The 22572-nt window shown below is 38.0% G+C and overlaps 1 protein-coding gene across 17 annotated transcripts in view; it reads left to right on the top strand.

Moving 5' to 3' along the window:
• The window catches only part of Dock7 (dedicator of cytokinesis 7), a 205216-nt gene that overhangs the window by 6246 nt on the left and 176398 nt on the right, over window positions 1-22572 (top strand). For 16 of the 17 annotated variants that reach the window (XR_011368959.1, XR_011368960.1, XR_011368961.1 and 13 more), the window contains exons 2-7: window positions 11253-11358; window positions 15095-15270; window positions 15457-15525; window positions 19896-20025; window positions 20108-20320; window positions 20908-20993. Coding sequence is in view for 6 of the 17 variants with exons in the window: in XM_070008950.1 (XP_069865051.1) it covers window positions 11253-11358; window positions 15095-15270; window positions 15457-15525; window positions 19896-20025; window positions 20108-20320; window positions 20908-20993 (780 nt within the window). In the remaining 11 variants the exon portion in view is untranslated. Of the gene's footprint in view, window positions 1-11252; window positions 11359-15094; window positions 15271-15456; window positions 15526-19895; window positions 20026-20107; window positions 20321-20907; window positions 20994-22572 lie in introns of those variants that run through there. The other variant, XR_011368969.1, reaches the window with a different exon arrangement.

Raw genomic sequence — 22572 nt, forward strand, 5'->3', positions numbered from 1 at the left:
TGAACCATGATCCTCAGATTGCATCCTTTTGAGTAGCTAGGATTACAGGGGTGAACTACTAGCCCTCCAGCATAGAACTCCAACTCCTGATGGTTGGGAACTTTTGATATTCCCTCCCTCCCTCCCTCCCTTCCTTTTTTTTTTTTTTTTTTTTTGGGTCTGGTTGTGGGCCTGAACTCTGGGCCTGGGCACTGTCCCTCAGCTCTTCAGCTCAAGGCTAGCGCTCTACCACTTGAGCCACAGCGCAACTTCCGGCTTTTTTCTTTTTGCTTATGTGGTGCTGAGGAATCGAACCCAGGGCCTCATGCATGCAAGGCAAGTGCTCTACCACTGAGCCACCTTCCCAGCCCCCTTCCTTTCTTTTTGCGACTCCTGGGGCTTGAAATCTGGGCCTGGGCACTGTCTCTGAGCTTCTTTTTGTTCAAGTCCTAGCGTTTTTCCACTTGAGCCACAGTACCACTTCTGGCTTTTTCTGTGTATGTGGTATTGAAGAATCGAACCCAGGATTTTATGCATGCAAGTCAAGAACTTTACCACTGAGCCACATTCCCAGCCCTGATACTTTTTATTTTTTTGTTGCTGATTTCATGAGTTTTTTTTTCTCCCTTAATTTTTAATTTCTTCCTCCCCCAACACATGTTTTTATAGCACTCTTTGATGGTAGGTCAAGGTCTTGCTTTTATCTCTAGTGCTTAGAATTTATGGATACTGCCACACTGCCACCTTGGAGCACATTTGATTACTTCACTTTCACATAATCACATCACAGTTATAGCTGATCTAGTCTGCATCCTCTAGTTCAAATGTGTTGTTGAGTCTCCCCAAGATTAGCTTTCATCATAGCATTCTTTGAAGAATGTAGTAGCAGAGTTTCAGTTAAGTTCAAATGCTTGCTTGTATTTTTTTTTTTTTTTTTTTTTGGGGTCCGGTCGTGGGGCCTGAACTCTGGGCCTGGGCGCTGTCCCTCAGCTCTTCAGCTCAAGGCTAGTGCTCTACCACTTGAGCCACAGCGCCACTTCCGGCTTTTTTCTTTTTTGCTTATGTGGTGCTGAGGAATCGAACCCAGGGCCTCATGCATGCAAGGCAAGTGCTCTACCACTGAGCCACCTTCCCAGCCCGCTTGCTTGTATTTTAAGATGACCTGTAATCTGGTTTTCCTTTTGTTGTCCTCCTGAAGTCTGGTGCTATCACTGTATCCCCACAAATGCTATGCTTATTTTCATCTTTTTAACTGTTCTGCTATTTTTTTTTTTTTACATGTCTTTCTTCTTTTTAAAATCTTGTCCATTCTTCAGATTACTTCAATTTCCTATTCTAACTTTCAGGATAATCTTTTGCTTGTTTTTCTTTACTTTTACATCTATGTTTTTTAAGGTATTAAAAATATACAAACATATGTTTTGCTTAAAATTATATTAGTAAGGGTCAGTGCAGTACTTCAGACCTGTAATCCCAGTTACTTAGGAGATGGAGATCAAGAAAATTGACATTTGAGGCCAGTCCTGGCAAAAAGTAAACAAAACCCCATCTTACCACAAAAAGCTAGGTCTGGTAGTGCATTTGCCATCCCAGCTATGCAGGAAATTTTGTTGTTGTTGTTGTTAGTCTGAACTCTGGGCCTGGGTACTGTCCCTCACTCTTCAGCTCAGAGCTAGCGCTCTACCACTTGCACCACTTCTGACTTTTTCTGCTTTTGTGGTGCTGAGGAATCGAACATACAGCCTCGTGCATGCAAGGCAAGCACTCTACCACTGAGCCACCTTCCCAGCCCCAAGTTTTGTTTTGTTTGTTTTTGTTTTGTTTTGTCCATTGTGATATTTGAATTCTGGGCCTGGGAGCTGTCCCTTTACTCATCAGCTCCAGGTGAGCGCTCTACCATTTGTGCCACAGAGCCACTTCCAAGCAGGAAATGTTAAGTAGGAAGGTTGTGGTCCAGGCTGTCTTGGGCATAAACTCAAGATCCTATCTCAAATAATCAAAGCAAAAAGGGGATAGGGCATGGCAAAGCAGAGCACCTTCCTAGCAAGTGAGAAACCCTGAGTTCAATTCCCAGAAGTTTGTATTATCAGAAAGGGATTCAGAAGGGTGATAAGGTTCAAAGGACATTGCATAAATACCTAAACACAACATAATGAAATCCTCCAAATATTGTCCGACAAAGGGAGGAGGAAGGAATGGGAATACAGAGGAAGTAAATTTGTTCAAAGTGCGTGGTGTGTGTAGAACTAAAACAATGAGGACTGGGAATGTGGTTTAGTGGTAGAGTGATTACCTAGCATACATGAAGCTTTGTGTTTGATTCCTCAGTACCACATAAACAGAAAAAGCCAGAAGTGGCTCTGTGGCTCAAGTGGCAGAGTGCTGGCCTTGAGCAAAAGAAGCTTAGGGACAGTGCTCAGGCCCTGAGTTCAAGCCTCAGGAAATTTTTTTTTCGGTGGGTTGTGGGGCTTGAACACTGGGCCTAGGCACTCTCCCTGGGCTCTTCTGTTCAAGGTTAGTGTTCTACCACTTTGAGCCACAACGCTACTTCTGGTTATTTGGTGGTTAATTGGATTTAAGATTCTCATGGAAGCCGGGCGCTGGTGGCTCACGCCTGTAATCCTAGCTACTCAGGAGGCTGAGATCTGAGGATCACGGTTCAAACCCAGCCCGGGCAGGAGAGACCGTGAGACTCCTATCTCCAATAAACCACCAGAAAACCAGAAGTGGCGCTGTAGCTCAAGTGGTAGAGCGCTCGCCTTGAGCTGAAGAGCTGAGGGACAGTGCCCAGGCCCAGAGTTCAAGCCCCACGGCCGACAAAAAAAAAAAAAAAAGATTCTCATGGAGGGGCTGGGAAGGTGGCTCAGTGGTAGAGTGCTTGCCTTGCATGCATGAGGCCCTGGGTTTGATTCCTCAGCACCACGTAAGCAAAAAGAAAAAAGCCAGAAGTGGCGCTGTGGCTCAAGTGGTAGAGCACTAGCCTTGAGCTGAAGAGTTGAGGGACAGTGCCCAGGCCCAGAGTTCAGGCCCCACGACTGGACCCCTCCCCCCCCCCCAAAAAAAAAAAAAAAGATTCTCATGGACTTTCCTGACTGGGCTGGCTTTGAACCATCATCTTCAGATCTCAGCCTCCTGAGTAACTAGGATTACAGGTATGAGCCACTGGTGCCTGGCTAGGATACAGAACTTTGTGACTGCCTCAAACTTTCCTATTTCTAGCTCTTTCTCATAATTCTTTTTTTTTAAAATATGGTTTCTTTCTTATCTTTACAGAGTAGTTCCAACTGTACCCAGTCTCTTTGAAAAACAACCCCCTCCAAAACTCTGTCTTTATTGAAGTATATTTTACACACTATAAAATTTATTCATTTAGAGCACATGATTATAAATTAATTTATAATTTATAATCATAAAACTATCGTGTGCAATACAACTTTAGAGTCTTTCTATCACTCCCCAAAAAACATTTTTGTGCCAGTTTTCAGTCACTTTTGTTTTTACCCTGAACTCTAGACAATTGCGAATCTTACTTATCTCTAGACTTTCCCTTTCTGAACATTTCACATTAGGACTATGTCTTAAGTGTTAAATATATTATGTAAAAGGATGATTTTGTTGTGTTCTGTTGTTTCCACATCAATTTTAAGTATTTTAGTTTTTCTGAGCTTTTAGTACTTATTCTGGTTCAGTCTTCTTGTGTTCCCGAAGACTATAACCAGACTTAGAAAGGACTCTAAGATAATGCCTTATTGTTTTATTTAGCTACCCATGAAATACAGGAAACAGATTCCCAGAGTGGTGGCAGTGTCTTTATAGTTAATATATTTTATGTAATAAAAATAATATGCATATATTTAATATATATAACATTTTATAATACATTTTATTTAATATATAATATATAGTTAATATATTTTATTTAAGTTTCTCAGTTTAATAGCTGAAATAATATGATTAAGAGATGATTAATTGGCAAGGGTTTTCTTAGCTCTTTATGGAGTAATGTGATATTTTAACAATTGAATCATTTTTTAATTTGATGAAATGAACAGCAGTTTGCTATTCCAATTACTCATGGTTAAGCTGCAGAAATACTGAGGTAGTGATGAGATTGGTAGGTAGAGAGACTGCTTGTTTTCCATGTCTCTTTTTAAAGGCCTGTTCTGTTATCTCAATTTTGACAAATGGATCAGAAATGTAAGGACTTTAAACATGATGAATACTCACATTATATGGGCTTTATTGAAAAGCCTAATGGAACCCACAGCTAACGTGAATGTTCCTATCTTTTCATACCAGTGCTTTAGAATTTGCCCTTTGTGCTCTACACAATCTGCTCTCCCTCTCAGATATTTCACTCTCTCTCCAATTTCAATTCTAAATTCTGATTGTTTATTGAAGCTCTTTTTTTCTTCCCATTCCTTCCTTGCCTCTGTTGCAAGCTATCCTTTTGTTTTGTTTTAATACTTTTAAATTAATAGCCTTTTTGGCTGAGCAGCTTTAGGTTTACCCAAATTAGTGGAAAGTATGGAGCATATATATTACGTTCCTCCATGTGTCCCCTATTAACATCTTATATCAATGTGATACTCTGTGTGTGTGTGTGTGTGTGTGTGTGTGTGTGTGTGTGTGTGTGTGTGTGTGTGTGTGTGTGTGTGTGTGTGTGTGTGTGTGTGTGTGTGTGTGTGTGTGTGTGTGTGTGTGTGTGTGTGTGTGTGTGTGTTATGTAGGACTGAGTTTCCAGTTTGTTAGGTAGGCAGGTGCTCTAACTGCTTGAGCCACACTCACACTTTGCTCTGATTCTTTTATGTTTTTGTTTTCGGCCAGTCCTTGAACTCAGGGCCTGGGCACTGTCCCTGAGCTTCTTTTTGCTCAAGGCTAGCACTCTACCACTTGAGCCACAGAGCCATTTCTGGCTTTTTCTGTTAATGTGGTACTGAGGAATTGAACCCAGGGCTTTATGCATGCTAGGCAAGCACTCTGTCACTAAGCCATATTCCAAGCCCCTCTGATTCTTTTTGAGATAGGGTCTTGCTTTTTTTCTTATGCTGGCTCTTATTCTTGTTTCCTGTCCCAGCTGGGATGACAAGTGTAAGATATCGTATGCAGTTTCCTTCCAACCTTAGCCTGTGTATAACTGAAATAACAGATATGTAACCAACACACCCAGCTGGGATGGCCTTGAACTAGAGAGGATCCTCCCAATTTCTGCCTCCAAGTTGCTAGGATTACAGCATCTGGCACCTGACTCATTTGTTACTTGTAAGTAGTAAGCTAATAGTAATACTATTATGAAGTAGAGAAGTAGGTTACGTTAAGGTTCACATTTTGTGCTGCAAATTTTGTAGATTTTGGTAATATTATATATATATATATATATATATATATATATATATATATATTCCCCATTACAGAGTCAAACAGAATAAATTCCCTGCTCTAAGCATTCTTTGTATTCTACTTATTCATCACTCCTTTCTCCTTTTTAGCCCCTGAGAACCACTGATCTTCTTACTTTTTCTGTTGTTTTGAGTTTCCACTGTCATATAGTTGGAATCATACAGTATATAGCCTATCCAGTCTGTTTTTTGTCTCTTAGTAATATTCTTTTCATGGTTTGATAGCTTATTTACTTTTATCTTTGAATAATATTCCATTGTACAGATGTACTGCGGTTCATTTATTCATTCACTCATCAAAGAGCAGCTTATTTGCTTATTTGTGAATAATGACTTTTAAAACATAAATATAAAGTACTTTAAGTCATTTGTAAAGAAGTTAGCCAGGGGCTGGGAAGGTGGCTTAGTGGTAGAACGCTTTTCTTGCATGCATGAGGCCCTGGGTTCGTTTCCTCAGCATCACATAAGCAAAAAGAAAAAAGCTGGAACTGGCGCTGTGGCTCAAGTGGTAGAGCGCTAGCCTTGAGCTGAAGAGCTGAGGGACAGTGCCCAGGCCCAGAGTTCAGGCCCCACGACCGGACCCCCCCCCCAAAAAAAAAAAAAAAAGAAGAAGTTAGCCATCTAGGTGCCAGTGGCTCATTCCTGTAATCCTAGCCTACTCAGGAGGCTAGATTTGTGGATTGCAGTTCCAAGCTGGCCTGAGCAGGAAAGTCCATGAGACTCTTATCTCTAATTAGCCACCAAAAGCTGTGGCTCAAGCGGAAGAGCACTAGCCTTGAGCAAAAAAGCTTGGGGACAGCACCCAGGCTCAGAAGACTGGCCAGGAAAAGAAAAAGAAGTTGAGCTTTTCAGAATCTGGAGTCTTTTTAATTTTTAATTTTTTATTTGCCAGTCCTGGGGCTTGCACTCAGGGCCTGGGCACTGTCCCTGAACTTCTTTTGCTCAAGACTGGCACTCTACCACTTGAGCCACAGCGCCACTTCTGGCTTTTTCTATTTATGTGGTACTGGGGAATTGAACCCAGGGCTTCATGCATGCTAAGCAAGCACTCTACCACTGAGCTACCTTCCCAGCCCAGTATCGGAGTCTTAAAGAATAACTTACCATTAAATCAAAGCTCCACTTCTCCCCCAGTCCCCCAGGTCCTGGGGCTTGGACTCAGGGTCTGAGCATCTTTGTGCTCAAGGCTAGTGGTCTACCTCTTGAACCACACAGCACCACTTCAGCCTTTTTCTGAGTAGTTTATTGGAGATAAGAGTCTCATGGACTTTCCTGTTCAGGCTGGCTTTGAACTCTGATCCTCAGATCTCAACCTCCCGAGTTGCTAAGATTACAGGCATGAGCCACTGGCGCCCAGTGAGTCAAAATTTTTTAATTACATATTGAGCTCATAAGAATATGTGCTAAATGGGTATAATGATTCCATGTGAAAGAAGGAAGAAAGTATTGAAGAGTACTGGTGGCATGATTATATGTTAAATTTGGATAATATTGGAAATAGGATTCTTGTGAGACTTAGCTGGAAATTCTAACTAGGACCAAGATATTCTGAATTCAACCACTGGTTTGAGATAATTCTAAAAACTGTCTTCAGGCTGACCCAGAAACTGGGCCATCAGGTTTCTGTCATTTCATATGCATGGGATGAAAGGAAGAAAATAGGTTTCATTTTTGGAAGAGAGTTAAAGAATAAAAAGGCAAGATTTATAAAATACAGAAGAAACAGCTTGATGGTCTTGGTAGAGGTTAGACAAAATTTGTTTTGTATTTGTTACATTGTTTCCTTAATGAAAATATTTCTAATGGGGAAAATTACTTAGTTACATGATTTAGGATTCACTGAATAATTTTATTTAGTTTGTGGAATCTAAAAAATATAGAGATTAGTGACCTGCAAATCCCATTTGCATGTCTAAAGTATTCGTGTTTAGAAATACTATTTACTTAAATTTGAAATGCTAAGCCAAGTGTCAGTGGCTCTTGCCTATAATTGATTATAGCTCTTCAGAAGACTGAGATCTGAGAATTGTGGTTCAGAGGTAAGCCCAAGCAGACAAATTTGAGGGCCTTTCCAGTTAACCAACAAAATGCCAGAAGTGAAAGTGTGATTAAAATGTTAGAGCACCAGCTCTGAGTGGAAAAAGTCAAATGAGAGTGCAAGGCCTGAAGTTCAAACTGTAGTATTGGCGTGCACATGATCATACAACTTGCGTGTGCACATACACGCATACACATTTGTGTGCCTCAAGAACCAACACATGGGGCTGGGAAGGTGGCTCAGTGGTAGAGCACTTGCCTTGCATGCCTGATGCCTTGGGTTTGATTCCTCAGCACCACATAAGCAAAAAGAAAAAAAACGGAAATGGCGCTGTGGCTCAAGTAGTAGAGTGCTAACCTTGAGCTGAAGAGCTGACGGACAGCACCCAGGCCCAGAGTTCAGGCCCCATGACTGGGGCCCCCCCCCCAAAAAAAAAAAGAAAAAGAACCAACACACACTTTGAAATCTTAGGGCTTTTAAATAATCCTGATTTTTTTTTTCTGTCAGTTGTGGGGCTTGAACTCTGGTCTTGGGCACTTTCCCTGAGCTCTTCAGCTCAAGGCAAGCTCTCTAGCACTTGAGCTACAGCGCCACTTCTGATTTTCTGGTGGTTTATTGTCAGTAAGCGTCTCACAGAAGCCCAGTGCCAGCTCATGCCTGTAATCCTAGCTACTCAAGAGGCTGAGATCTGAGGATCATGGTTCAAAGCCAGCCCGGACAGCAAAGTCTGTGAGACTCTTATCTCCAATAAACCACTAGAAAACTGGAAGTGGCACTGTGGCTCAAGTGGTAGAGCGCTCGCCTTGAGCTGAAGAGCACAGGCACAGCATCCAAGCTCAGAGGTTCAAGCCCCATGACCAACAACAACAACAACAAAAAGAGTCTCACAGACTTCCCTGTCTGTGCTGGCTTTGAACTGTGATCCTCAGATCTTAGCCTCCTGAGTATCTAGGATTACAGGTGTGAGCCACTGGTGCCCAGCTAATCCTGATTTTTCAAATAAAGATTTTTATGTTGTTTTGGTAGTGTCTTTGTGTTTACTCCATTTGTCTGTAGGTTTGGCAGCACTCCAGTTCATTCAGGCCTCAGCCCTCAGCCTCTAAAAATAGCTAGGATTATAGGTGTTAGCCACCAGTGTCCTGATCTGTATATTTTAAGTGGCTTGGCTTGAACCCTGATCTTTTCTGAGTGCTGTTTAGTAAACATTTTAGAGAAGAAAGATGAATACAACTAATTCTGTTTAGTAGAGCATGCATGAAATATGGAAAAATAACTAGGAAAGAAGAAAATAAAAGTTAGGGTTTGGTAAATGTTCTAAGACTTTTAGAGTGATGTGGTATTTTTAGGCAGTTTTGAGACAGTAAATTTGCATGAAAATCTTGGCATTTAAGTTCGACTCTAAAAACCCAAGTAATTTGGCTGGATTGCTGGTGATTCATGCCTGGAAACCTACCTACTTAAGAGGTAGAGATCAGGAGGATCCTAGTTCAAGGGTAGCCCAGACGAAAAGTTCCACAGATGACATTTCTGCAAATATGGCATAATGGAGCATATGTGTTATCCCAGCTGAGATCAGGAGGATTTGAAGTTTAAAGCCAGTTTGGGCAAAAAAGTTTATGAGATCAGAAAAAGTTGGGCTTGGTGGTATGCTCCTCCAATCTCAGCTACAGAAGATGTGGTAAGATTATTATCCAGGCTGGTTCAGGGTAAAAAATGAGACCCTGCCTCAAAAATAACTGGAACAAGCTTAGTGCTAGTGGCTTGCACCTGTAATACTAGCTACTCCAGAGGCAGAGATTGGGAGTATTGTGGTTTGAGGCTGGCATGAGCATATATCTAAGACCTCTTCTCAACCAGTAGCCGAGTACTATAGTGTATACCTTTCCTCTTAGCTACTTGGGAGTCTGTGATCAGGATGATTTTAATTCCTGGCCAGCCTGGGCAGAAAAGTCTGCAGACCATTTAAATAGAAGCTGGCTGTGGTGGCATATATATGTTATTCTTGCTATGGTGGGAAGCAAAACACAAGGATCTCAGTCCAGTCCTGCTCCTGGGTGCAGAAAGCAAGACTGTATATCAAACATAACTAGTTCAACAAAAGACTTGTCTCAAGTGGTAGAACATCTGCATAGTAGATGTGAAGCCCTTATTTCAAACCCACTACCACATCCTCCCCTCAGAAAATCCTCAAACGAGCTCATAATTGGACTGATTAACATAGGAGGGAAGCATTTTATGTTTGACAGGAATGTGGAAGGGGGGTTATGAAAGGCTGGGGAGGTAAATTAGGGTAATTATTATTACACTGACATTATTAGTTTGTTATTGCTAGGGTGGAAAGACATTTATGTATTAAGTAAAAATAAGGAGGAGTTTTCAGAGTCATAAGTGAGAAGCAGTGGTATTAGAAAGAAAGCTTTTTTTTCCTCCCTAATTGTTACTGTATGTTGATTTGTTTAGAAAGTATTTTAGAATAGATACATCTTTAAAGTATACCTGAGTGGTTCAAGTACCAGCCAAGCCAGCAAGGGAGCTGAGCAAGTTCAACAGAATGGGTTCAAGCCCAGTACTGGTAGCCTCCCCTCCAACCCTTATGTCTATATTTATAGAACTATATATTTATATAGAAGTATTTTTAGAAATATGTATCTTTAAACTATACAACATTAAAATGTACATATCTGTATTAACAGAAATCCATATATCTATATTTATATAAATATGTTTATATGCTTATATATAAACATTTCTATAAATATGCATTAAAATGTACACATATATGTATGTAAGTAAAAAAAGCCCTAAGCCTTAAATCTATATTTATACAACTATATACATACTTATATGTATATATTTATCAAAACTATGTATGTTAAAAGGCACACATATAATACATATTAAAATGTACATATAGTTCTATAAATATATATTTAGAAAAATCTGTATTTACAAATTGCATTTACAATACATTTTTAAATTATACTTATAAAATTTATAAATATGTATTTATAGAAATCCATATGTATATTTTAATCTATCCATTTTTTTATAGGTTCCACCTACCATAGATAACATTTATAGTTCTTAAAATGCCATGTTTTAGCTGGATATCAGTGTCTCAGGCCTGTAATCCAAGCTACTCAGGAAGCTAGACATGAAGATCATGGTTCAACTAGAGACTCTTATCTCCAGTTATTGACCAAAAAGCTGGAAGGTAACTGTGGCTCGAGTGGTAAAGTCCTAGCTTTGAGCAACAAAAACTTAGAGACAATGCCTACCCCTGAGTTCAAACCCCAGGACTGGCAAAAAAAAAAAAAAAGGCATATTTAATTAAATTAATTTACTTTGTTGGTTGGAGGGCTTTAACTCAAGGCTTGGGTGCTGTCCCTGAGCTCTTTCACTTAAGGCTAGTGCTCTGCCACTTTGAACCACAACTCTACTTCCAGTTTCCTGGTAGTTAATTGGAGATATGAGTCTTCATGGATTTTCCTGCTCAGACTGGCTTGGAACCACAATCCTCAGATCTCAGTCTCCTGAGAAGCTAGGATTACAGATGTGAGCCAACAGCACATGGCAAGGGCTTATTTTTAAAAAATCCTCATAGACATTGGCTATAACTCTTTTACTCTACATCAGCATTATAAATATGTTTTATTATATAAGCTAGAAAAGTATTTCCTGAAATTCTTTCATGAGTTTGTAGTCTTATTAATATGCTGAGACTTTGTTGTTCTTTAAATAAATCTTTAATATACTATGTCCATTGTAAATGAGCTTTTAAAAATAATGTATAATTAATTATACTGATTACTTTGTTGTTGTTGTTGCTGTCTTAGAACGGTGGCAGCTGAAGTTAGAAAGCAGATTTCTGGACAGTACAGTGGTTCTCCCCAGCTGCTTAAAAACCTCAACCTAGTCAGCAGTCTGTCTCATCATACCACAGTAAGTAACATCTTCAACATGCAACAGATATACTCCTGAGGAGGCCATTCAAAAGTAATGGCAAGACATGAGCCAATAAATTGGGTTGTGTCACTAGTTGTATAACCTTATTTGTTTCCACTTCAGGAAATTTGATTGGGAAGAAGGTTTTAGGGAGTGTTATAGAAGTTTTCGTTTACTAGTCAACTCTAAAACTTTATAGTCAGGATTTAATTAAACTAGAATTTTATATTTAGAACTTTATATTAGAGTATTATATGAAATATAGGAATCTCTTTCAGTTGAGCATAGTGGTGCATTCCTGTAATCTTGGAAGGCAGAGATAGGAGGATTGTGAACTGAGACCAGCACACGAAATAGGCTATCTCAAAAATAAGCTGATATGGTGATTCACAACTATAATCTTAGCTACTCAGGAGACAAAGGAAGTATTGCAGTCCAAGGGTGGCCCTGACAAAAGTAGGAAAGCCTACCTGAAAATCTAAAAGCAAAAGGATGTGATATGACTTTAGTGATAAGAGTGTTCACCCATCAAGCATAAATTCTTGAGTTTAATCACCAATACTAACCCCCATCCCTCAAGTAAAAATGGGGGTTTGGAATATTACCTGTAATCCTCCTGTCTCTGCTTTTCTGAGTAGCAGTGATTAGAGGCATGTACCACCACACCTTACTTTTAATTCATTTTCTTAACAGTATCTTAGATTTATTTATCAAATTGTTTTTTTTTTGTGATTGTTCCTTTTTGTGTCATGTCTAATTTTCAAATTGTCTTAATTTTCACTTTGTAAAAACATTCTACTGTCTGCTTCAAATTGCTGTATAGTTTTTAGCATTTTTGTTTACCTCTATGATCTATGTCAATACATTGTTATGAAAGGATTTTATTTATTTATTTTTTAATATGGACATCCAGTTCTACCACAAAAGATTTCACTTTTCCTATTGAATTGCTTTCTTTTCTCTTTGTGAAGAAAACTGTCACACACCAAGTGTGGTGTACTCACCTATAAACCCGGCACTTAGGAGATAAAAGCAAGAAGACTGTGAATTTGAGACCAGCCAGAGCTATAGGGAGTTGCTGGCCAACCTTTGCTATATAGTGAGACCTTAACTCAATAAGCAAACAAAAGAACATCATCATAGTATAATATGTACTTGATGTAATAGGTGGGTAAAATAGTTCAGAGAAAAGTAACCATATATTTTGTAGTTTCAAATTTCTACTCTACCATGTTTGGCTACTTTATTTTCAGAGGTTGATTAACTTTTTTTTCTGAGATACTGGGCTTTGAGCTTAGTGCTTCAGCTTGTTATACTGGTGCTCTACCACCTGAACCATATCTCCAGTCCTGTTTTTCAGTGGTAAGTTTTGAAATAGAGTTTTGATTCCAACCTAGGTCTCATTTGAGTGTTATCTTTCTACTTTAGGCTTCTCCTTGTTGCTGGTATTACAGATATGTGCTATATCATGTTATATAACATCTTTTTGTGGAGAGAAATCTCATAGACTTTTTAAAATTTTTACTTTTATTGTAAAGATGATGTACAGAGAGGTTACTGTTACATAAGTCAGGTATTGAGTACATTTCTTTTTGAATAGTAGTCAGACTTTTGTCCCTGGACCAGCCTGAAACCACTATCCTCTTATTCTAGCCTCCCATGTAATTTGGGATGACAGGCATGTGTAACTGCCCAGTTACAGATGGAGAAGGGTTTTTTATAAACTGCTGCCCAGGCTGGCCTTGAACAATGATCCTCAATTTCAGCCCCCCAAGCAGCTAGGATTACAGGCTTTAGCCCAGCCTATTTTCAGAAGTTGGTTAACTTCTTTGAGTGCAAATGCCTGCATTTGTGTAACTGTCTTCATTTGTAAGTTTTTTCTAGCTTTAGGGGTTTAGGGGACTTCTAAATAAGATAACATAATGATAAAGATAATGATAGCTACTGTCTTTTGAGTATTTACAACAGGCTAGTCATTAATTTTTTTGTTTTGGTTGTTTATCCTGGGGACTTGAACTCAGAACCTGGTTGCTGTCCTTGAGCTTCTTTAGCTCAATACTAGTGCTTTACCACTTGAGCCACAGCTCCAATTCTGGCTTTTTAGGTTGTTTATTAGAGATAAGAGTGTCAGACTTTGCTGTCCAGGCTGGCTTTGAATCTTGACCCTCAGCCCTCAGCCTCTTGAGTAGCTAAGATTTTATAGGCATGAGCCACTGGCACCTTACTAGTCAATTATTTTACTTGATATCTTTAAAATGTTACTCTACCTGTTGTTCAGATTAAAGCAAGATTAAGGCACCTTTTAAAAAATATTTATTTTTTTTTTAAAAAATATTTATTTTCTGTTTATGTGGTACTAAGGAATTGAACCCAGTGCCTCAAGCATGCTAGGCAAAGCACTCAACCACTAAGCCACATTCCCATCCCAAGGCACCTTCTTAATAACACATAGGCAGATCCTATGTTTCTATTTAATTTGAACATCTTGAGAAGTAAATATGTTTTTATTTTATTATCTAAAACTGTACCCCTATTGTATATGCTTCATAGTTTTCCTAAATATTTTTTTTCTTTCTTGAATTGATAAGAAGCAGGATACCTTATTAAAAGGTTACTTTCAGCCCGGTGCCTGTGGCTCACATCTGTAATCTTAGCTACTCAGGAGGTTGAGAACTGAGGATCACGGTTCTAAGCCAGCCCTAGCAAGAAAGTCTGTTGAGACTCTCCAGTAAACTACTTAGAAAAAGCCATAAGTGGTGCTGTATCTCAAGTGGCAGAGTGCTAGTCTTGAGCACAGAGAGGTTCAGGGGTAGCACCCAGGCCCTGAGTTCAAGCCCCAAGACTGGCCAAAAAAAAAAAAAAAAAAAAGAAAAGAAAAAATAAATTGTTTCAGCCTGGCTAAAAATGCAGTGAAATTTTTTCTTTTTGCTAGTACATTCTTTGAATAGGGGTTGTGTATTACTTTTCTGTGGCTTAAAAGTACCACAGAGTAGGTGTCTTAGAACAATAGAAATTTATTCTCTTTTATACACAGAGGCTGGAATTTTGAAGTCAGTATCACTGGACTGAAATCAACTTTTTAGTAGAGCTATAATCCTTTCAGAAGTTGTAGAGGACAATCAGTTCTTTGCCTCCTCTAGATTCTGGTGGCTTCTGGCATTCCTCACCTGTGGCAGAACCACATATCATTAAGGCAAGAATCTTCTAATTTCTCTCTGCTCCATCTTTGTTTGATTCCTTTCTCCATTTATGTGGCCCGAATCTCACTATTTTCATATAAGAATCTACATGATAATATGGGTAGACATTTAGGGCTCATCTTTGTAATCTAGGATAATGTCCCCATTCTAATGTGTAGGGTCCATGGATTAGGCTATGGGGAATTTTTGGATCATCACTGTTTGTCTACCAGTTTGGTTATACCTTTTAACTTTGAATAATCAACAATAATAACTCAAGTAAAAGCGCTATTTAGAAACTTAACAATGAAAATTCCAAAATTAGGAAAAGAATCATTTCAACAAGACCCTGATTACTATATTACTGTAAAACTGTTAGGTTTTTTAGAATCTTTGTGCAAATATTACAGGATAAGAATAAAGGAATAAAAGGATGATGTATATTTTTAAAAAGTACATTTGGCTACCTGTTGAAATTTCCTGTTTTAAAGTTAAAATCCTTCCATTTACCCCTCCCTTTCTGCCCACTTTCACTCCCACTTCTCTTTATAAAGGTGCCCCTTTCTGAAGCAGTGGATCCAGTGGATTTGGAAGATTACCTCATCACTCACCCTTTACCTGTGGATTCTGGGCCACTAAGAGATTTGATTGAATTTCCTCCTGATGATATTGAAGTTGTTTATAGTCCTAGGGACTGTAGAACTCTTGTTTCAGCTGTACCTGAAGAAAGGTAAGGAAGCCTTAGCCTTTTGTTGTTTGTGTTTACACATATGAGGACTTTAAACATTATTTTATTTAAATATTATTTATTGTGATGGTTTTGTTTCCTGTTATAAGAACAAAAATTATAGCAGCCAAATTTATAACAATCATTGCTTTCTTCTGCATTATAAAAATATTTTCTTTTTTGAAATAGTGAGATGGATCCACATGTTAGAGATTGTATAAGAAGTTATACAGAAGATTGGGCAATTGTGATCAGAAAGTAAGTTGGATTTTTATTTTCACACTTAAAAATACTGAAAACTTCGGGGCTGGGAAGGTGGCTCAGTGGTAGAGCTGCATGCCTTGTGTGCCAGAGGCCCTGGGTTCGATTCCTCAGCACCACATAAGCAAAAAGAAAAAAGCCGGAAGTGGAGCTGTGGCTCCAGTGGTAGAGCGCTAGCCTTGAGCTGAAGAGCTGAGGGACAACGTCCAGGCCCAGAGTTCAGGCCCCACGACCGGACCCCAAAAACAAAACAAAACAAAAAAAATACTGAAAACTTCTAAATGGATTAGATAAAAAATGAGTCTTAAATTCATTTAAGCAAAATAGTCACAGAAGCACAAGGAGAACCTTATATATAGATACTTTCTTTTATATATAGATTCTTTTTTTTTTAAGTATTTAATATTTATTTTATTTTATTTTATTTGTGAACATACTGTACAGAGGGGTTACAATTACATGGGCAGGATAATGCGTACATTTCTTACCAAGCATTGCAGCCTCCTCCTTTTGTTTACCCTTCACGTCCCTTCCCAGCCTCCCCTCTCCCCTATATATAGATTCTTAAGTTTTGTGATTCTGCTTATTTTTCTTAAAATGTTAGATTTGTGGGAATTATATTTTATATTATTATAAATGATTAAGAGTTTGTAATATATAATGGATTGTGAAGTCTCATTGTTTTAGGAAATTATGGGTCAATACTAGTGAATAATTTCTTTTTCTCAATAAAGTTGCTACTTGTGAAACCTGCATAGTTAGCTTATATTTAATAGCTAATTTTCCAAATCCAGTTATTTGAAAAGTCTTTGCTTTTATGGGCAATACAGCCTTGTAGGGAACCATTGCAACAGCTATACTCACAAGACAATATGTTGGAAATGATCTGTACAATTTGGGGAGGAGTAATGGGGGAGGGAAAGTAGGAGAAAAATGAGGGAAGGGATAACAAATTTGACAAGAAATGTACTCATTACCTTATGTGACTGTAACCCCTCTGTACAATAAAAAATAAAAAATAAAGAACTGACTAGAAGACAGGATGGTAATATGGGAAGAGTTTTGAATGTGGATAATTCTTTTTAGCAATCTTGAGTTCAATATTGTTAAGTTTTTAGGACAGAATGCATACTCTTGATTTGTCAGAATAGCTTACATATGCAACTATATAATTTAGGGCACTTGAAACATTTCATGTAAGATTAGGATATGTACTTCTGAATAAGATACTACTATATTGAATATCTTTTAGTTCTAGAGAAAAATCCTTTCATTTATTTTATAGCTGAGCTGTGATAATATCATGTAGTTGCTATTTTAATAGCTTTAGCAACAAGGTAGGATGTGAGTGATTCATATCAAATAAGATTTTTTAAAATCCTTTTATGAATTAGCTGTTAGCCTGAACCATACCACCTTCTGGTAATGATATAATTGTGTGTTTTTTTTTTCAATTGAAATATTTCTCCAGTTTTGTCCTTGTTTCTGTTAGCTGTTGAATTATGAAATGTAATTATTTTTTGAAGTTATTTGATATTTTTGGTTAATAAGTTTTCTTTTAAAATCTTTTATTCTCTCCCTCTTTCCCTTCCCCTTGCTCTCCCCCCTTCTACTCAGGGCCTCACCCTTACTAGGCAAGCACTCTATCACATAATCTATGCCCTCAGCCCACTTTTACTTGAGTTATTTTCAAATAGAGTCTCACATTTTGCCCAGGGCTAGCCTCAGAAAGTGATCCTGCCTATGGGTAGCTAGGATTACAGGTGTGCATCATCATGCCTGGTTTAATTGTTAAGATTGGAGGGGGGTCTGGGCTGGCTGTGAATTGTGATCCTTCTGATGTCTGCCTCCCAAATAGTTGAGATTACAGTTATTAGCCACCATGCCCACCCCTGGTTCTTCAGTTGTTACTAGCTTTTTAGGAAAGTATGTCAGTTTAAAAGTTCTTATCTGGGGCTGGGAAGGTGGCTCAGTGGTAGAGTGCTTGCCTTGCATGCTCGAGGCCCTGGGTTCAATTCCTCAGCACCACATAAGCAAAAAGAAAAAAGCCGGAAGTGGCGCTGTGGCTTAAGTGGTAGAGCGCTAGCCTTGAACTGAAGAGCTGAGGGACAGCGCCCAGGCCCAGAGTTCAGGCCCCACGACCGGACCCCCCCCCCAAAAAAAATAATAAAATAAAAGTTCTTATCTACTTCAGGCCAGGTGCCGGTGGCTTATGCCTGTAATCTAGCTACTCAGGAGGCTAACATCTGAGGATTACAGTTTGAAGCAAGCCTGGGCAGAAAAGTCTATGAGACTCTTATCTCCAATTATCCTCAAGAAAAAAATGCAAGTGGCACTGTAGCTCAAAGTGGTAGAGTGCTAGCTTTGAGTGAAAAAGCTCAAGGATAGCACTCAGTGAGTTGATGCCTCATGAACAACAACAAAACATTTCTTACCTACCTTTTCTATTCTACCATTCTCTCACCTCGCTTTCTCTGTCTCTCATTGTGTAAACATAAAATGGTGTATAGATTTCATTGTTTTTCATTTCATAAGTTAGAGGCTTTAGATTAAGATTTTTTTATACAAAATGAGTTATAGAGGAATTTTTTAACTTTTAGTGCTTTATGTATCTTGTTATCTTTAAATTATTATTACTAATGTAATACATATTTTCTGTCTCATTTTGATTATTAATTTTTGTCAATCATGGGGCTTGAACTCGGCGCATGAGTACTGTCCTTGAGCTTTTGTGCTCAAGGCTAGCGCTCTACCACTTGAGCCACAGCGCCACTTCCGGCTTTTTTCCTTTTTGCTTATGTAGTGCTGGGGAATCGAACCCAAGGCCTCATGCATGCAAGACAAGCACTCTACCACTGAGCCACCTTCCCAGCCCTCTGGTGGCTAATTGGAAATAAGAATCTCACAGACTTTCCTGCTGGGCTGGCTTTGAACTGTGATCCTCAGATCTCGCTCAGCCTCCTGAGTAGCTAGAATTTCAGGTGTGAGCCACAATTGCCTGGCCTCATTTTTTATTTATTTTTTATTTTTATTTTTATTTATTTATTTATTTATTTTTGGTTGGTCGTGGGACTTGAACTCTGGGCCTGAGCACTGTCCCTGCGCTCTTCAGCTCAAGGCGAGTGCTCTACCACTTTAGCCACAGTTCTACTTCCCAGCCTCATTTTTTTTGTTTTTGTTTTTGTTTGTTTGTTTGTTTGTTTTTTGCATTTTTTATTGTAAAGATACTAAACAGAGGGTTACAGTTACATGAGTAAGGTAATGAGTACACTTCCTATTGAGCATTGTTACCTCCTCCATTGTTTTCCCCCTACCATCCCTTCCCTCCCTACCTTCCCTGAAGTTCTTTTTTTTTTTTTTTTGATTGTGATTAAGTGATTACATAATTTCCCGAATTTCACAGTATTGTGGAATAATGATGCTCATTTAAAGTCACAAGGTCATTCTAACTTTCCTGGAGCAAATTGTCTATCACAGTCTATAACATATAACGGTGTACACATATACTCCATACATGTGATCAGCAGCATGGGGATATTTAGTAGTGGTTCGACCAGATGAGTGGGAGTTCTTTGTTTCTTAAGTCCTGTTAGTTTTGTCGTATCACCTAACATTTTGGATTTAGCATCCACTTATCAGGGAGACCATGTACCGTTTGTCTCTTTGCTCTTGGCTTACCTCGCTCAACATGATTCCTTCTAGCTCCATCCATTTTCCTGCAAATGCCATTATTTTGTCATTTCTAATGGCTGCATAATATTCCATTGTGTATAGATACCACAATTTTTGGATCCATTCATCTGTGGTGGGGCATCTGGGTTGTTTCCATATCCTAGCTATTGTGAACAGTCCAGCCTCATTTTTTAAATGTGGCTTCCCAATGTTTTCTTTTCTCTGAATAGAAAATACAATTTTAATTATATATATACTTGGAGGGCCTTGAGGAAAATAGAAGGGAAATATGATTTACTTCTAGAAATTCATAATTTGGGGGTGATTTTTGTGTGCCTGAACTCAGGGCCTCAATCTCTCAATCACTTTTTCTCTTCTTAAGCCAGACTCCAGTTGTATCTTTTTGCTAATTAGAAATAAGAGTCTTGAGGATTTTTCTTTCTGGGCTGACTTCAAACAGCAACACTCAGATCTCAGCCTTCTGAGTAGCTAAGATTATAGCCATTGCTGAGATTGGCTCTTGTCTTGAGCAGAAATTTTTTAAACCTCTGGTTTAACCCACTCAAGACTGCTAAAATAAGTCCTTCTGATGTTAAGAAATAATGTGGAGAACAGTTGGCTTATTACATGATGATGTTGATAAAGAGAAGAATCTCCAAAAGTTGATGTTTATTTTACTATTTTATTTTGAATAGATATCATAAATTGGGAACAGGATTTAATCCCAATACATTGGATAAACAGAAAGAAAGGCAAAAAGGTTTGCCCAAACAAGTCTTTGAATCTGATGAAGCTCCAGATGGCAACAGCTATCAGGATGAACAAGTAATACTTTTATTCTTCAATGAATATAAGAAGGTATTTTTCATAAGAAGCTATGTTCATAATCTAATGTTTTACATGACAGGATGATCTTAAAAGACGTTCAATGTCAATAGATGATACTCCAAGAGGTAGCTGGGCCTGCAGTATCTTTGACTTAAAGAATTCACTTCCTGATGCTTTGCTTCCTAATTTACTTGATCGTACTCCAAATGAAGAAATAGACCGTCAGAATGATGAGCAAAGGAAATCAAATCGTTACAAGGAGCTTTTTGCTTTGCACCCATCACCAGATGAGGTACTGATTTTACATATAAAAAATAAATGATTATTAAGGTACATCTTTTAACAGTATGATATATATATATTTCAACAATATCAGAAACAATTTTACTGAAACTTACTTATAAGTTTGTACTTATATAAATTAAATACAGTTTTTGTGCTAGAACACGTAACTTCTGCTGGGCGCTGGTGGCTCACGTCTGTAGTCCTAGATACTCAGGAGGCTGAGATCTGAGGATCATGGTTCAAAGCCAGCTCGGGCAGGAACGTTTGTGAGACTCTTATCTCCAACTAACCACCAGAAAAACAGAAGTGGCGCTGTGGCTCAAGTGGTAGAGCTTTTGCCTTGAGCTGAAGAGCTCAGGAACAGCATCCAGGCCCTGAGTTCAAGCCATACAACCAAAAAAAAAAGGTAAAAAACATGTAACTTGTGTGAATTAAGTGTACATAATCAGAAGAAATTAAACCTTTGTTTTTGACAATTAGCTCATTTTTCCCATTTTTATAAACACAGAAATAAAGGAAATTCTTAAAAAAATAAATTGTTAAAGGTTAAAATATGATTAGCAAAGTCATTTTGGTGTTGCTTGTCAATTATAGGAAGAACCAATAGAACGGCTTAGTGTTCCTGATGTACCCAAAGAGCATTTTGGTCAAAGACTTCTTGTAAAATGTCTGTCGCTCAAGTGAGTATTTCTTGAACTGTTATAACCTTTACTTTCTGGAGTAATATTTTGATTATTACTATAACAAAATCTTAGTCAATTTTATAATTATATGTATACTTATATGCTTATCTATACATACATATACTTAAATCTTCTTGAACTATTTTTTATGCTTCATTTTACATAGTATTCAGTATTCAAACATAATGTATAAATAATGTATGAAGCTAGGCTTTAGAGCATTTTGGTTTACAAATAAAGATAATTCTTTGTTGAAGCTATATAGTCTTAAAATTTAGCAAAACATTTACTGAAATCTCTAGTATTTACTAACTGTTCTCTACTGAGAAATATCTTTGAAGAGTTTTGTCACATGAAAAGCTTTGTTGTTGGTGATTTTGAAGTGTATTATGGTTTCTTCTATAAAAATGTTAAATGAGGCTTGGTGTGGCAGCACATCTCTGTAATCCTGCTAATAGGGATATAGAGTGAGCAAAGTTAGCACCAGAACCTGTCTGAAAAACACACTAAACACAAAGACCTGGGCACATGCCTTTAAAAGTTAAGTGACTTCTAACATCATTGATGTGATTTGTCTTACACTTATATTCTGCTTTACAAATTCCTTTATGTTTATTTCATGCTGTTTTCAGAGTAATTCTATGAGATAGATACTATTTTCTTCATTTTACATAATAGGAAAGTTGAATTCAAAAGGATTAGTAGAAATTAATTGACATGCTCAATATTAAGCAATCAATACCAGAAAAATCAGCTGTTCTGTTCATTTTCATTATAATTTGTTAATATCACACATTAATTATTAGCTCTGACAGAAGAAAAATGTTTCTAATGATTAGTATTGTTACTAAATGAGGCAACTCTCTATATAGAGACAGATTACTTTTCTGTGTGATTGTGGCAATTTTCTTTCCTTGGAAACTAAGGTCTTATATACTTGGTTACTTTTATCCAAAAGCCTGTTAGGTATATTTAATTGAAAATATTTAAGATATTTTTGTATGTCTGTCAGAAATACTTAAGGTAGTTTTGAATATCTGGTCAACAAATATAAAACTATTTATTTATTAATTTTTTTTGTGCCTGTCCTGGGGCTTGAGCTCATCCTGAGCGCTGTCCCTGAGCTTTTTGCTCAAGTCTAGCATTCTACCACTTGCACCACAGCTCCACTTTTGGCTTTTTGGTGGTTAATTGGCAATAAGAGTCTTAGGGACTTTGCTGCCCAGCAGACTTTGAGCCTTGATCCTCAGATCTAAGCCTCCTGAGTAGCTAGGATTACAGTCATGAGCCACTAGTGTGCCCTGCTATTGTACTTAGAATTTTAAAACATCTTTATTGTAATTTTCTTTATACATTACAACCTTCATCTTTTTTTTAAAATTTAATTTAATTTTATTTGTGAACATACTGTACAGAGGAGTTACAATTACATGGGCAGGATAATGCGTACATTTCTTACCAAGCATTGCAGCCTCCTCCTTTGTTTACCCTTCACATCCCTTCCCAGCCTCCCCCCACAACCTTCATCTTTTAAAAGTGAATAATGTAGAAGTACACATTCATAATGTTATGTAAT

The sequence above is a fragment of the Dipodomys merriami genome, unplaced genomic scaffold (genome assembly GCF_024711535.1).
Source record: "Dipodomys merriami isolate MVZ:Mamm:240054 unplaced genomic scaffold, mDipMer1.0.p SCAF_71, whole genome shotgun sequence".
Classification (NCBI taxonomy): Eukaryota; Metazoa; Chordata; class Mammalia; order Rodentia; family Heteromyidae; genus Dipodomys; species Dipodomys merriami.